The sequence below is a fragment of the Ananas comosus genome, linkage group 4 (assembly GCF_001540865.1).
Source record: "Ananas comosus cultivar F153 linkage group 4, ASM154086v1, whole genome shotgun sequence".
Lineage (NCBI taxonomy): Eukaryota > Viridiplantae > Streptophyta > Magnoliopsida > Poales > Bromeliaceae > Ananas > Ananas comosus.
Window position 1 is genome coordinate 3,243,142 of NC_033624.1, and position 17,290 is coordinate 3,260,431.

General features: G+C 35.9%; 1 protein-coding gene and 1 pseudogene across 1 annotated transcript; one reads left to right on the top strand and one right to left on the bottom strand.

Annotated features, from left to right (window-relative positions):
* Positions 4,853-10,660, top strand: LOC109708987 (hydroxyproline O-galactosyltransferase GALT2-like). Its single transcript, XM_020230998.1, is given in 9 exon segments — positions 4,853-5,624; positions 5,627-6,016; positions 7,668-7,900; positions 8,228-8,518; positions 8,913-9,041; positions 9,160-9,333; positions 9,485-9,592; positions 10,037-10,261; positions 10,340-10,660. Coding segments are annotated over 8 exon segments (2,022 nt in total). The 5' UTR covers positions 4,853-5,134; the 3' UTR covers positions 10,244-10,261; positions 10,340-10,660.
* Positions 11,219-16,560, bottom strand: LOC109708763 (annotated as a pseudogene).

A 17,290-nucleotide genomic window follows, 5' to 3' on the forward strand; every position in this document is an offset into this window, starting at 1 on the left:
GTGGAGAGCGGCGGTATTTATAGACGACGACGACGACGACTAGGGTTTCCTTCGACCTCTAAGAAATTATCGTGTGGATTTGGTCCACCACGTCATCCGTGGACCTAATTGTGATCAACCGTTCGTCTTACGTAGATTTTACATCCTCACCGTACGTTAAGTTTTTTTTTTTTAATATATGGTGAAAAAAAAAATCTGTCGTACACGGTGGGGGAAGTAAGAGTGCTAATGGATCCGGGTTGTGGAGAACCCGCCCGATCCGTCTTGAAAGAGACTATCAATTTAGCACCTATGATTTTATTTTTGTCTTTTTATTATCTATTTTACTTTTTTTTTTGTTAAATCAGTGACAAAGTTAAGACTAAAGAATACTAAAGTGAATATTTAATAAACCTATGTGAGGTATCTAATGTTTTTGTTTGTAATTTAACGAAATATTAACGGAGAAGCGGATAAAAAGATAAGAATCAAACCACATGGTACTAAACTAGATACACTTTAAAATACAGTGGACTATAGTGAGAAAGTGTGAAATCATATCAGTGATATTTGAAGTTTATCCTAAAAAAAAAAAGAAGATTGTTTTCGAATCCGTTCGGATCAGCTCAGAAATATAAAAAATCCGCTAAAAATGAAGCAGTAGAGGTAAAAGTTAGGATAAAATTTAACCCCTCTAGAATCTGTCTGCTCCTCTAAAAAAATAAAATGTGGCAGGAGACATCCTCGGATCCGCTCTGTTTGCATTCTTAGTTTAGAATTATTTTTAATAATTTTATTCTCACCCAACACTTATTGGCCCATGGTTTATGGGCCTTTGACTCTGTGGTCTTAGTGGGCTTACTATTGGCCCAAGCCAGTTGGGTTGTTCACAAAGCAAATCAACACTTTAAGGGCTGCTTGGTTTAGTTCTAAATATATGCAAATTTAAATACAAAATTTTGAATCAGCGCATTTGAGTTCAAACTGTTGCAGTTAGAATGACACGAGGAATTCCATCTAACTATTGGAATTGAAACTACATTTAAATTAGTTGCAGTTCCAACAAACGCGGGTGACAAGAATTAAAGCATCCCATTTAAGAAAAAAATAAAGGTGAATTAGAGAAAACTTATATAAAATTCTTATTTTTTCACTTTTTTTTTTTATAACTTTCAAAATCTACATTTTACCCCTTCGTAATTTCAAGTTGATGCATTTTGGCCCCCTGTTACAATTCAATCACTATTTCGTCAATTTCTTATAATTTATATTGATAATATCTTTGATAATAAAAAAAAATATATTATTTTTTTCTATAAAATAAATAAAAATAATTTAATAGTTTTGCCCTCACAGTTAAAACCCTAAGGTATCATTTGGTTCGAGAATAAGCAAAAAATGGGTATTCCGGAGATAGGTATAAATTGAGGTGTAAGCAAGGATTAGATCAATTTTGCGTTTGGATGAAAATTGGGTTATTCCTGGAAATAAGAAAAATAGTGTTTGGTTAGATTAGATGGAATAAGAATTAAAGTTGGTAATTATAAATAAAAAATAATATTATTATTCTTTTCTTTATATTAGAATTTGAATTTTTATATTTTATATTTATATTTTAAAATTTAAAATATAAACTTTTAAATTTTAAAAATCAAAATTAAATTTTAAAATTTTAAAATCTCAAATTTATAATTTTAAAAAATTAAAATTTTAAATTTTAAACTTTAAATTTAAGATGAAATTTTAATTTAAAAATACAAAATATCAAGTTCTAAATAAAAAAAATTTAAAATATCAAATTTTAAAATTTAAAATTAAACAATTTAAGTTTTAAATTTTAAATTTTGTAATTTTAAAAATTATAAATTTTAATTTTTAAACTTACGAAATTTAAATTTTATAATAAATTAAAAATTCTCTCACTCACTCACACACTCTCTCTCTCTCTCTCTTCACGGGTAGAATATGCTGGGTTATCCCAGCTTGTTCCACCTTGAAGTGGGAACACTAGTTCCCACCTCTTAACGGACTATTCTAGAATAGCCCGTTAAGGAGGAAATTAGTGTTCCCATCATTTTTTATTTATGTTTGGAGAATAAGGGTGGAATAAACCCTTTATTCCACCTTTATTCTCCAACCAAAATAGCCTATAAAGGTACTTTTGCCTTTCTCACAAGCATCCTTTTTATATTTAATATATGGGTGATGCCGTCTATACATCTAAAAAAAAGTATAAATATTATACCCTATTGATATAATGATCGATATATTTTGCCCTCTCAGTTCAAGGGGTATGGGATAGGTGGGTGGCTAGGAAGGGCCCGCAATCAACGCCTAATAGGCTTCCCGAACTACCAGCTTGTTGGTAGATCATATGGGAAAGCAGAAACGATATAATCTTCAGAACGGTTCGTTTAAACCCCCTCAAAGCTGTTCGTAAGGCTAAACAGTTGTCGAATTCTGGGGATCTATTTTTGTTGGCTAATCGGTAACTGGAAATGTTTTTTTTCCACCCGGTTCGAGGCCCAGCTGTCTCACCTTTGTAGCTTAATTCATTAGTTCAATAAATGAAGCGGGTAGCACGCTACCTTATTCTCAAAAAAAAAAAATATATTTTTACTACTCTGATCATTTTTTTTTTCTGATATTAAAACTTCTGATACAATGGCTTAGTACATTTTTTATCTTCTAAATTTTTCACCACATTTCTATTCAAATTTGCTATATTAATAGAAATATAAACCTCCCCCAAAAGTATCATTTCATAGTGATAATAATTAGTGGTTTGATAATGTGACCTTCTTATATATGAAAATATATTTGAGTTGAAAAAATTATTTGGTATTAAAAACTAAGTTGTACTATTAGATAAGAAAGAGTTGGAAAAAATATATATAAAAGCTATTTTTTTCTTTTTCTAATGGAAATATCCAATTATTTCTTAACTGAGCTAGTATAATTTAAAGGGCATTATTATTTATAAAAATAAATAAAAGATATAATTCCTTTTATTATAATATTTCACCAGTAGAGGCTAAGAATTAAGATACACCTACCATGGTTAGCGTTATTACACATGAGCATATTTTATTCCTTAAAATTAATTAATTATAATAATGGATCTTTAACCGTAAACACAAACGCACCACACGAACCACGTGTCCAGCTCCTATTCGCTACGACCAGCGCATCCCGTGTGCTTGGCGTACCAACAGTGTACCCAGTTCTATTTTTACATTGCGATTACGTATCAATCTCTTTTGCCAATTTGCATAAAAAATTCACAAATTTTGAGATTTTACAAAACTGGACCATCTTTTTTATTTTTGTAATTTTACAAAAGCTCAAAATTTATAAAATTTTTTATGCAAATTGGCCATATTTTCTTTTCCCATACTTTTTTTTTCTCTTAAGCATTCTATTTATGAACTTTTTGTAAGAATCAAACATTTTTTTAAATTTTTTTTATAGTTTGAGATTAAAGTGTAATATATGAGAAAATCAAAGTGTGAAATATTTAAATAAAAAAATACATCCAAACCAAATTGCAATATAGAAATTTTACGGTAACTATTCATATTCTTTAATTAAAAGTAGTTTAGACCTTACGGTTAATTATATATATATTTAGGCCCTATTTCAATACACAGATATCTTATTTAGTATATATTTTTTATATTTATTTAAAAATTTATAATATTTGGTAAATAAAAAGTGTGACAAAATATCTAAAAAGACATAATAAATTTGATCTTACGTAGACGAGACATACTATCCTATCAAATTATGCATAGCAAGATCTTCGAAGAAGATAAAATTAAACTCTTACCGTAAAATTTCATATAAAAATTATTTCGACACATAAATTATTCCTGAATAAATTGTTATTTTGATATCCAAATGAGAGCTCGCTAACAGGGGGGTTTTGGGGACACTCATGTGTACCCGTAACACTTCTTCTACTTCCAAAAATGAACAACTCATCACTATCAAATTAGTAGTGTCTAAGAAAAAATGTTAATATTAGGCCGGAGCACTTTATTAGTGAATAACACTGTTAAACAAATGATATTTAATTAACTTAACTTAATTTTCATTTAATTACAAACTTAAATGGCCTCTTCGTTATCACTCCTTCCTAATTAATTACAATTAATATAGTGGAATTTAATCAAGCACCTAAATTGGAAAAAACATTATTTACTCAGAAAAGGTCTCACACGTGATGTTATTATATCTTGAAGACACGGCGAACACTAGAAAGATAATTAAAAAAAAAAAAATTTAAAAAAAATTATATGAAGACCCCTCTGGTTTAGCCATTTGGAAATTGCCCATTAATTTTCGACCTTTTTATATTAACATCTGTTTAACTATTAAACTTTTAATGTAAATAATTGAACTTAATTAAATTTTAAAATTTATAAAAATTATTAGCAATTCAATAATATTTAACGATAAATATTATTAATAATTTTGATATTCACAAATAAATTTATTGAATCGGCATTGTTAATTGATTGGGCTCGATAACTTGATCAATCATGATTTAAAATAATTTAGTAATTATGTTTATTATTTTTCAGCTGATAAAATTAAAATGGTGGCTAACTAATGGCTAATGAAGTTATTTATTTTAATAATATTTTTAAATTTACTGCAAGATTTTAATAAAAGAAATTATAAAAGGGAGAGCGGGTTTTTTGAAATTACCCATAGTTGAGGTGGTCCTCTGCATTTTTACCTTGGTAATTAATTAAACCTGTTACTAAACAATTTATTTACCCCGTTAATTAGAATTTAGAAACTTAAATCGCGTTATATTAAACAGAGCAACGTTTCTTTTTCGTTTTTGGGTTTTAGTTACCGTTTTTGTCCTTGTCTTTTTATTCGCTCTCTCTCTCTAAGTCTCGCTTTGATCGAAGCGCTCTCTCCCTCTCTCTCTAAGAGCATTTGGATCCCCTCCCTCCTCCTTTCCGACGATGCCCCCTCGCCGGAGATCGCCTCCACCGTCGCCTTCGTTGCGGCCGGCGCCGGCGCCTAGGGTTTCCGTGGCCTAGGGTTTCGATCGAATCCGAGTTCTAGAGGTAGTAGTCGATTATCCCCCCTCCTTCAATCCGAGTTCGGAGACTGCTAGGGTTTGTAGGGCGCGGCGATGAAGCGGGCGAAGAGCGTGGACTCGCTCGCGGGGCGGCGGTGGCGCCCGTCCCACGCCCTCGGCGGCGCCGCCGCGCTCTACCTCGTCTTCATCTTCTTCCGCTTCCGCCACTTCCTCGAGATCGCCGCCGAGTACGGCGGCGACCGGAGCTTCGCCGGCGTCGACCGCCACCTCCGCTCCTCCGCCAAGGGCGGGCGCATCCTCGGCTCCGTGTACCATGCCGACATGCTGCAGCGGAAGCTCGAGGATAGCCGTAGCAGCGAGAGGCCTCAGTTGCCACTCTCGGAGCCCTCGCCCCCTCTCCGCCGCCGCCCGGTGAAGCACCTCGAGTACGGCCGGATCACCGGCGAGATCCTGCAGCGCTTTGCCGCAACCCGCCGGAACCCTAACTGGTCGCGGAGCGGCAACTTCTCGGAGCTGGAGAGGGTGGCGGCGGAGGCGTGGGCGCTGGGCCAGAAGGCGACGGCGGCGGCGACGAGCCGAACCGCGCGCTCAGCCGCAACCAGGAGCCGTGCCCCTCCGCCGTCTCCGTCGGCCTCCGCGAGGCAGCGCCTGGCAACAGTGGTGAGCGGCTCGTGCTCCTCCCCTGCGGATTGGCGGTGGGATCGTCGATCACTGTTGTGGGAACGCCGCACCTCGCGCACGAGGAGCATGTGCCGCAGCTGAGGAAGGGAGTGATGGTGTCGCAGTTCATGGTGGAGCTCAGGGGACTTAAGGCGGTGGACGGCGAGGATCCGCCGAAGATCTTGCACTTAAACCCTAGATTGAAGGGGGATTGGAGTGAGAAGCCCATTCTAGAGCATAATACGTGCTACCGGATGCAGTGGGGGAAAGCTATGCGCTGCGATGGGTTGCTGTCCGGTGACAATGACGAAACGGGTAATGCCAGTGTACTTATCTTACGTTCATCTTTATGCTGTAGGCTTTTGCCTTTGTGAATCTATTTGCTGTGTCTTCGAATTTAATCGTAGTTGGTTCCCCTACTCGTTTGACTTTTATTGAACAGTTCGTTGCTTTCATTTTGATAAAAGGAAAATGAGTTAGGTGTTATATGTCCTAGTAACTATATCTTTTGCTTGGTTTCGGTAACATTCTCCTTATTGGAGAAGCAAAAGCAGTGTATCTGGGGAATAGAAGTGTATGGAGCTTTAGCTGTGATTGGAAGCTGAAATGACCTTCTGGTTCTGAATGCAAAAGCTTCAATTTGAAGCTTTTGCTTCTAACTACAGGGAAAGATGTTGGTGGGATTTTGGCAAAAATGCTCTTGGTGCTTTCTGACCGGACTGCTCAAACTGCACTCCTGTGAAAGCTCTATTTGCGCCGAAAGACCCTAAATCTGTTTATTCTACTTAACTTTTTAGTATTAAGGCAAGAATTCTTGGAGTAGGAAGACATAAGATGTAAGTAGAAATGATGCCAATGACACATTAGAAATAGAAGTTCATATGCTAAGTACGATATCGTCCTAGTTAGTGAAGGTTGGAGTAGCCGGCAGTAAATACGCCTGTTTGCAACTCTGCAGAGCTTATTATTATTTGAGTTTAATTCCTAAAAATGGGAAGATATCAACCTGTATTGTAGTTCTATGTCTTGCCAGAATACTAAGCACTTGGCGACATCTTAAGAGGTGTTTCAGTTGCCGATGCTAATTATGACATACTTATATGCTTCGACAATTGCATTTAACTCTTAGTCTTACTATTTGATCACCTGATTATGACTACAGAAATATTACTTATTTGGGGAAAAAAAACCTGTGCTTTTGTTTAATTATCAAAGACCAGAAGTGCGTGTTTCTCTTGAAATAGTACATAATCATTGGCTGGGAAAAGTGATCAGACTAGAAAGTATATGCTGAGAAGGGAGATCATCTGTAACATTTGCTAATCCTTCTATGCCCTTCATTTGGTGCCTGCTGTATCTGTAGATAATTGTTGGAATTTTCAGGTGCAAGTTAAACTCACTTCATTATGCTGCTATCGCAAATTTACAGGATTATGGGCTAGAGAATTGCTTCTCTACTTACCTTGCTGGTGGATATTGCAGTAGTTTTGCTTCAAGTCTATACCTTGAGTCCTTGATATAGAGTTAATTTTAGGACTCTAGGTGTGCACTTAGAAAATATCGTTCTTTATGAAGGATCCAAGTAAAAACACTGCAATCTGACATCACTATTCATCGAGTCTGATTCTGATCTTGACATTCTTTCCCACTTTGTTTCTGTAAAATTTTATAGCATCAGCTAATGCCTTTACATGGTTATGTTACCAGTCCTCTTGTAACTGGATCTTTTTCAAACCATTATCCTTTCTCCTAGTATAAAAAGCTGGTTCACTATTTTCTGGTGGCATAATATACGTTGTGGAGGAAAAATATGTCATATCAACTTTTCAGAGAGTTTTCCCAGATCTCGAAGGCATGCGCCTCTTCATATCCCTGCTCTTGCTATTGCCTAGTCACTTCCATTTTCAATTGATTCCCATATCGTTCTCTAGTTGATATAGATTGTTTTCATATTTTTCCTCTGTAGTTGATGGATTCAGAAAATGTGAAAAATGGGAACGCAGTGATACTGTCGATGCAAAGGAATCAAAAACATCTTCTTGGTTGAAGAGGTTCATAGGGCGTGCAAAGAAGCCGGAAATGAGGTGGCCATTTCCATTCATAGAGGGCAGATTGTTCGTTCTCACTCTCCAAGCTGGTGTGGAAGGATATCATGTTTATGTAGGGGGCCGACATGTGTCTTCATTCCCGTACCGGATGGTATGTGTGAATCTAATACTAACCTCTTTCTAATTATTTGCAACATGCAGCAACACAATTTTTTGTCAAAAAATGAAGTTTCCTTTGAATTGGATGACTCCCGAACTTATAAGAAGTTTGAAGCTTTTCCTGTAGAGAACTTCTGCTTCTGCCAAAGCACTAAGCACTTCGGGAAAGTCCATTGTGCTTTGTTAAGTAGCACTTACGCTGAAGCTCCAGCCATACCAATCAGACTGATGGTGTTAAACTTTAGTTTGCAGTGATCTTCTATGATGTTTTTGTGCTGATTGTTATGTTCATTACATTTTCCTTATCATTGTTTTCCAGGGATTCACTCTTGAAGATGCAACTGGTTTAGCAATTAAGGGAGATGTGGACATACATTCAGTTCATGCTACCTCTCTTCCTAATTCTCACCCTAGCTTTTCACTTCAGCAAGTGTTGGAAATGTCTGATAAGTGGAAGGCCCGCCCTATTCCAGAAGAACCTGTTCAGCTTTTCATTGGCATTCTCTCTGCTACAAATCATTTTGCTGAGCGAATGGCTATTAGGAAAACCTGGATGCAGTATCCTGCCTTTCAGTTAGGAGATGTAGTTGCCCGTTTCTTTGTTGCCCTGGTATGCTTTATTCCTTATGTATCCTCCGCTAATTTTGTATTAACAGGGCCTGCAAATCATAGAACAGAATTTTCAATTACGTCATGTTTTTGATATCATAGTAGACGAGATTTTATAGGGCTTATGCAAATACACACATGCATTATATGGGTACTGTTTATGTATAAACACTTACAATTTGTTTGCTACAATATTTTAATAAAGTATGCTTGAGCTTGAGCTGTAGCTAATATGTTATTGCCCCACTCATTAGATGCACATAGTAACTAAAAAAATGTCTCTAATATTTTGTTTGCTTTAAATACTCAATTATTTTTTGTACAGCAACTGGATACTAGTTTAGTATGGTAGCATCTTTATCTTTTCTGTTTTTCAATGCCTATTTCTCTTGAAGAGTCCAAGGAAGGAGGTGAATGCCGCGATGAAAAAAGAAGCAGAATATTTTAAAGACATTGTGATTCTTCCTTTCATGGATCGTTACGAGCTGGTAGTTCTTAAAACAACAGCCATTTGTGAATATGGGGTAACTCATTTTTTTATCTAATCTTTTTTTTTCTCATTTATTTAAAATTATATTTGCACGATTATGATTAATCAGCCAGTTTCTCTGCTAACGAGCAAGACAATTTTTTCCTTTATAGGTTCAAAATTTAACAGCAGATTACATCATGAAATGTGATGATGATACTTTCGTTAGGGTTGATGTAATATTGAAAGAAATCAATGGAATTGCTCGAAATAGACCTCTTTATATGGGTAATCTAAATCTTCTACATAGGCCTCTCCGAAATGGAAAATGGGCGGTCACTTATGAGGTAATCTCTCTCTCTCTCTCTCTCTCTCTCTCTCTCTCTCTCTCTCTCTGGAAACTTCATTACCTCATCATCCAATGAGTTTTAAAGTTTGCGCTATTTTTATTTTTATTTTTATTTTTATTTTTATTTTTTTGTTTGTGGGTGAATGTAGGAATGGCCAGAAGAGGTATATCCCCCATATGCTAACGGCCCCGGCTATGTTATCTCAAGTGATATTGCAAAATATATCGTATCTCAACATGCCAATCAAACCCTAAGAGTAAGAAATCAACCTAATTCTTTTCTTTCAGCCTCGCCCCTGGTTGGAGCTTCTGAATAACTGTTTGTTTGGGTACAAGCTTTTTGAAGTACTAATGGTGCTTCTTTAGCGGCAGCAAGAACAGAATCTTTTAAAATTAAACCTTCTGCTTTTAGGGAGGGCTAGAAGCTCACTTCAACTTCAGGCCATAGCAAAAGCTTCAATGTTTTTTCCTTGCTGAACATCTGACTAGTGAAACAATAGCAGTCATTGCTTGCACTAGGCGCTGCATCTTTCCATGCCTCACACATTCATAACACTTCATTCCCATCCAATTTGTTAACTCTGCCCGTTGAGTTGCAACGTTTTGTGATTGAAAAAGTTGGGTTGGGATGAAAAGATTCTACTTTGTTTGCAAAACACATGCAAAATATCAACTAACTACATTATTTCTACAAAGCACAGCTTTTCAAGATGGAGGATGTGAGCATGGGGATGTGGGTCGAGGAGTTCAACACGACCACCGCTGTTCAATACTCCCACAATTGGAAGTTCTGCCAATACGGCTGCTTGGAGAATTACTTCACTGCACACTACCAATCTCCTCGGCAAATGCTTTGCTTGTGGGACAAACTATCGAGGGGCCGGGCACAATGCTGTAGCTTCAGATAACACCAGAAAGTGCTTTGGGTAAAAGCTTTGATCCCACAACACATTCTTCGGTCTCCTCATCTGCTGCTTTTCCTGTAACCAGATGCTTAATTTCAGGTGCCATTTTCAGGCCCCATTAGGTTACTCCTAACTTCTTTGAACTGGATAAAGATCTGCATTTCTTTCTCCGACGAGCCTCCATCGCGGCACCTTGTATTAGTAAAGTAATGTATATCTCCTTCAAATCTTTTCCTTTTTTTTCCTCTCTATTTTTTACTTTTTTCCCTCCTATTCTTGACGGTCATATTCAATAACTTTGTTGCACTCCACATTCAATTGAGGTTATATTAGCATGGCTATTAAGCTTCCTTTCCTTTCCTATGTTCCCAACTTTACAAAGTAGTTTACAATAGAAAAGAAGTGAAATATGTTTAAATTCGTTGAAATGGACTGAAAGTTTCTTTTAACTACCCCTCCTTTTACCCTTGTATCCTGATTTCGAGTTGTTATTCTTTCTTTTTATTAGAGATTGATAAAATGGCTCAAATTAAGTTTTTAAATTTATTTTATTAATGTGTTATTCACCTGCACAAAACACTTGCTTGTGTTGTGCATCCAAAGTGAAGTTAACAAGAAAAACGTCCAAAATACCGAAAAATTACTACCAGGTGACAAACAAATGAGGATGCCAAACATTTTGAGAAAGCACCCAATTTTAGTAAGCCCTATGGTTACCTTACTGTTCTTCTTTAAAAGCTTAAGCCATTAGAAAATAGTTTTTTTATTACTTATTTTTAACACTTTTTCTCACATTTGGACTTCGAGACATCTAGCTCCAAGACGTGAACTTCAATTAAATATAAGGAAATGAAATCATGTTAGGAACGTGACGAAACTAGAACTTAAGACTTCTTGCTTGGATATCATGTTAAATTATCGTTTATCTTCAAAAGCTTAAAAGCTAATAGAGAACGATATTTTTATTAATTAACACAATTAAAAAAAAAGTTAAGAAGTCACCATTCAACAAAATTTACACTATTTCAATTTACACAGTTTGAAGAAAACCGAATACTACCGAGATAAAAAAAAAAAAGAGAAACAAGATCCCATGAATGCGTCATCTGCATCTTAGATATACATCGTGCCCGGTATGCTAATACATAGAAATGGTTGTACACATGTTCATCCTTTTTCTTGGCATGTGTACTCGGACCAACTCCCATTGTAAAGTGTTGTTTCGCTCCTTCAAGAAGACAAAGTGAAAACAATTAAATTCTTGGACTGAGCGAGCTAAAATAATGGTTTACTTAAAGTACTTTTGCAACGAGAAAGTAATGAATAGAAACCTACTGTTGAGACACTCAAAAAGCAGGTCATGTATGGAAGATCTAGGAATTACAATAATAAATACGCAACAAAATTAATACCATGGAATCCACCTGTTTTAAAGATTAATCACACTTAAATTCCAAGTACCAAGTCACATCGTGAACCATCAGTGTTGTGAATTATAATAGGTGAATTACAGGTCCATACATATAACAATACTAAGCAGCCTAATTCAATGCCTAGGGGTTATGTTCAGCCTAGCTAGATCTTCTACAGATGTTGTGTGTTTAACTGTTTCCAAAAACATTAATAGTCATTTCATTAAAAAATATTTTCATATCTTCATGCTACAGTAGAAGCAGAAGTTAATTAGAATTCTCCTTTTTGGTCTCATAATTTGAGCTTTTGACCACAGCAAAAATCCATGACCTCTTATTTGCAAATGCTTGGTTGATTGTTTTTGAGATGCTCTAAATGGTTTAAGCAAGTAAATTGTTCAAAAGAAAGCGCAAGCAATTGTTTTATAGAAAATCTTGTCAACAGGTTTCAGTTGAAGCAGAAGCAGTAGTAAACTGCATCTTTTAGTTGTGAGGCTCAAGCACTGCACCCATTTTTCTCTAACATAGCAAAAGCTTCTAAACTTTTCTTTGCCAAACTCTTGGCTGATTCTTTAGGGGGTGGAGGAGCCACCCCATAAGCTAAAAGCCAAGCCGAGAATAGACATCGCTTTAGAAGAAAAAGATCAGTTCGAAAGTATCATTCAACACTGTCTAGGCATCAAACCATATGTACCTTATTACAGGTCAATGTAGATACGCAAACCATCATAAGCAAACTGCAATGGAATCCCTTCCCTGAAACAGAAAAAAACAAAGAAGCTTAGTTAAAATTTGTTGTAAACGTACTGGAAAGGACGCACCTTTTGAGAATGACATTGGAAGAAAATTCACATATTGTGAATGATTCTAGTGTGTGCGCACTTGCATATCTAATAGGGGAAAAAACTAGCGACAGTGATTACCATAGCCATTTTTTGATAGATGCATGGTATATTCGTTGAATCTAATCAAATGTAGTTAGCTAATAGTAACCTGATTCAATAAATCTATATCTGGTCATAATTCTTATTCGACCAACCATGATGGAATACGCTAATACGAGAACTACAGTTACATCCAACTCCTGGAATCATGCTATTACACACATTGTTCTTGATCTTACTACTATTACAGTTGTCCTTGCTAACTGTTTTACGTATTCTTCTGATACAGTGAAACACAAAATTGACTTTGTTCTCGCATTTTGCGATAGCGGGATAATGTAGCAAACTGACAAATTTTATCACCGCATGATTTGTCTTCAAACTCAATGCACATTTACTGGAGTTAGCTTGTGCTAGCCCAGTAAATCTTCATGAAGTAAAGAACTCTGGACTCTGGAGTAAGTTGTAATGTATTATTACCTGCTAGACCATTCTGCTAATATCGTGTTATACTCGTCGTGATCAAAACGGTGCGACATTCCAATAAAAAGCGCCCTCTTAGGACATATCCTCTTAACAGCATCAAGACTCTGATGAATGTAAGTATTAAGATCAGGACGAAATTTCCACATTCTGAATAGGGTAAAATGTATGGATAGTCCCTGTGCTATTACTGTAGTGCAAAATACTTTAATCCCCGAACTTTCTTGATATATTGCAAGTCCGTCCCTGACCAACAAAAAATTCGAAGCCTTCGCTATAAAGTGACCATTTTACCCTTTCGAAAGGCCATTTTATAGGAAGGAGTCACATGTTGACAAATTCTTTTAGCGGCTAGGGGTGGAATTGCAAGATACGACGACGTTCTATTTTTTCACACCAAAAAAAAAGGAAAAAAAGAGACCACTATATGTTTTGGGACTAAAGTATTTAAGTAGATAGTATTTATCAGGGACTAAAAGTCGCAACATCTCGAAGTTATCCAAAAACTGAAATTGAACTTAACTGCCTAACAAGTAAAAGACCAAAGATACCTGATCAAAGCTGAAGTGTGTGCTGTCCCACCTTGCCTGTTCAACCAAGCGAAAATCTCACATTAGAGAACCATAAAAGCCATATGTGGAAGAGCTCATCCATGCAAATGATCCAACAGTATTTGATAGAAAAAACATGCATACAAATGCCAAGACCAAGTAATGTACAATAAGCCAGAAAAAAGGTTAGTGAATCTAGTATATCATAAGTAGAGTAGAATTAAAAACAGTGAATTATGCACAAAAGTAATGTTAACATAACTAATAGGCAAGAAGTATGCAGAAATAACAAGTCGTAAAGATGCCGACGAACCTTGTTTGGAGAATTGCAATCTAAGATAAGAAGATCCACCTGCCCCGCTCCCGACTTTGAAATAACTGCAAAAGTAGAAGCAACCCGTAAAAACTGATCGAAGAAAAGGAAAATGGCTAAGCGGAAGAGAACGAATTTTAAGTACTTGCAAAGAATTGAGAAGCTAAAAAAACCTGTTCATACCATACTCGGTTGTAGTAGGAAATCGCGAAACATCATATACATACGCAACTCTTGCCTTTCGGCCGAAAAGGAAGCCCAAACAAACATAATCCTCTCCATGCATTACCTGAATTATGAAAGTAAGAGTTTAAAAAACTAAAAATTGCTACACAATGGGCGTTTGGAATTTGAGCTAGTTACCGGTAAAGGAACAAACTCGAGCCCCGATGATGTAAACGGTTTCGCACAATTGCTACACAATAGCTTGTTCCCCGTCCTTCAGTTTCCTTTTGAACAAGTAGTGAAATCTCTTCGCTAGGCTGTTTCAAAGTTGTTATTACATGAGCAAGGCAGAAAAATGTTAGGGCTTGCTGTGAATTTTGTCCTTCAAACTTGACCTTTTAATTTAGTCCTTATAAAGGTTTATCTGAACACAAAATCAAATCGTTACTCTGCCAAATCAGCACCATTTTCAGCCTTTGCTTTGCTTTGTTCCAATCGAAACTATAATGATGAAACTGAAATTGACAGCAAACTTTCTGGATTGCAAGGACAGAACTAAAATCAAGTTGAACTTGAAGGACTAAATTGCTGCAACTAATACTCCGAGGAGAGAATTTAAGTGCAGGTCAAAATTCAGGGACTAAATTTGTATCAATCAAATAAATAACTTAGCAAAGTAACAAGCTAAGGTGCATATTCCAAACAAGGAACAAGGTCATCTCCTTAAATAATCAAGCAATAGGAATTGCACTTGTGGCGCCAAAATAAATAAAAAAATAAAAAGGTAAAAACATATAGAACTTATCCGAACTATAGCCCATTTTTTATTTTACTATGAAATCTTTTAATTTGTTTTTAGACTTCAAAATTTAAATGAAGTTAAAGAATCATTGACTGACTCAAATTAAACAAATTGAAAGATTTGATAGTAAAATCAAAAATTTGAAAAGTTGGGAAGTCGATTTAAAATTGTTAATATATGGTTCAGATAAATTTTGTATATTTTTACCAACAAAACAATCATATAAAATTCGCTATATATTTTGCAAGAATTAAGTACCTATCCATTGCGAATTGGGTGAGATAAACAGGAGTAGGTTTAATGTCATTTGTACGACTTTTTGTTTGCACTCCTCGGACATCATCAAGACCAAGCACAGCATCTGCATGTTCATGGGTCAGGATAATCTGCAAATGGAACTAAAATCTGTTAATCTGTAGCACAGACCAAAGCAAGACTCGGTTATTACAAGGAACAAAAATGGTGTCGTTCTTGGAAGACTCAATTTATGACTAACCCTTCGTTTTATCATATTATTAGATAAATCTGTGAATTGGCTATGTTTATAAACATCATGAAATTACAAGATATAGCATTTTTTTTTTTTTGTGTATGGAGTCGAAAAATGATACGACGAAATAAGAAAAAAAAACTCACAGAATCAACACGAGGAATCTTATGACGAGTGAACCACCGTAGAACTTGCTCCCTGAAGGTTTTCCCAACATCTATCAGAATATAGTTGTGCGAACCGTCATCATGACAATAATCTATCAACAGCGAAGTATTACATCTGTAAAAGTTCAAAATACGCAATAATAATTAGTGAACTTCCAGTACAACACTATACTATACAATACGATACTCCTCAAGTATCAGCCCAAAAAGATCTTAACTACTCAGTTGATTTAATTTTTGCTTCTACTATCATCTACCGCTAAAACATCTGTGGATAATTTCTTGATTCTTCGATGTCTATTCCTGCATATTTTATTTATATACTTTAGTCTCTAAATTTTTATATATATGACACTTCAATTCTCAACAATTTCAAAAAGTCCTGAATTTAACAATAAAATGACTACTAAATTTAACTTTTACGTACAAAAAGATAAAGTATATGTTTTACTTAAAATATAACTTTTTATCTTGTACTAATATATAATTACATATTTTTTTTTTCAGTCGTGACTGGTCCCCATCGTAAGTATTTTTTACGATAAGAGATTCAAACCTCTGACCTTTACCTGTTACCCGCCACACAACAAATTATAAATTTAGATGCTAAAAGTATTTAATAAAAACAAAAAGATATCAAGTCACAATATCAAAACAGTAAAGGGACTATCGACACATTTTACCCAATGCACATCCACCCCCTAAAACACTCGAGAAAAAAAACATGAAAATTACAGGGAAAGAAATCAGGAAAAATGGGGGGGGGGAAAAAAAAAAAGAAGAAAATCCGAACCTGTAGTTAGGGTTTCGCTCGGGAGGGATCGAGAGGGAGAGGGAGCAAACCTCGCAGGGGGGATCGGAAGGCTCGATCAAGCACCGCGCGTTGGGAACCGCGCTCGAGCACCCGGTGCCGAGCAACACGAGCGACGACGACGACGACGACAACGACGATCCGCCATTGATGGGACCTCCTCCTCCTCCTCCTCCTCCGCCTCCTCCACCTCCGCTTCCGCCACTTCCGCTGATCGGAAGCTCCTCGATCGATGATTCCATGGCGTTTTTGGGGGGAATCGAATGTTGATGACGACGACGACGAAGAAGTGGAAGAGGAGAGAAAGAGAGGGAGGGGGGGGAGAATAGAGCACGGGGGATAATTTTCGGTGGGCATAAATAAAGTGATGTTTCCGTGGGCACGTAAGGGTGAAGAGAACGTAACGATTATACTGTTCTATTTTTTAGTGAAATGCTTGGTGTATTCCAGCGTGTACCCCAAAATGTTCTCAATATATAAACTCCACTTGAACCCAAAATAATATTAATTCACACCTACTACGGAAAACATTTCCCTCGCATGTGAATTCAATATTTTTGATACTACATATCCACTTGTGTTGACTCGTTAATAAATGGAGCGATGTTACATGTTCCTCAAATAGAGTATAGTAGTGTATTACTCATTTATATACTATACTTTTGCACCTCATCAGATTACATTTGGTTTAGTGTTTGGTTTCTTGGAAATACATATAAAATTACTCTTTTAAAAAATATTTATGAAAAATATTCTTTTTTATTTTTTTTATGTTTTGGATAAAAATTTTGAAAAACAAAAGTACTACTTTTTTCTTTTTCTAAAATCGGAAAGAAACTTTTTCAGAAAAAATACTTTTTCGAGAAAGACGAAAAGTAATTTTCTAATTAGAAAACTATTTCTCGGCATAATTTCTAAAAAATCAAACACCTTCGGGTGTGTTTGTTTCACTGGAAGTAGGGGTGTAAACGA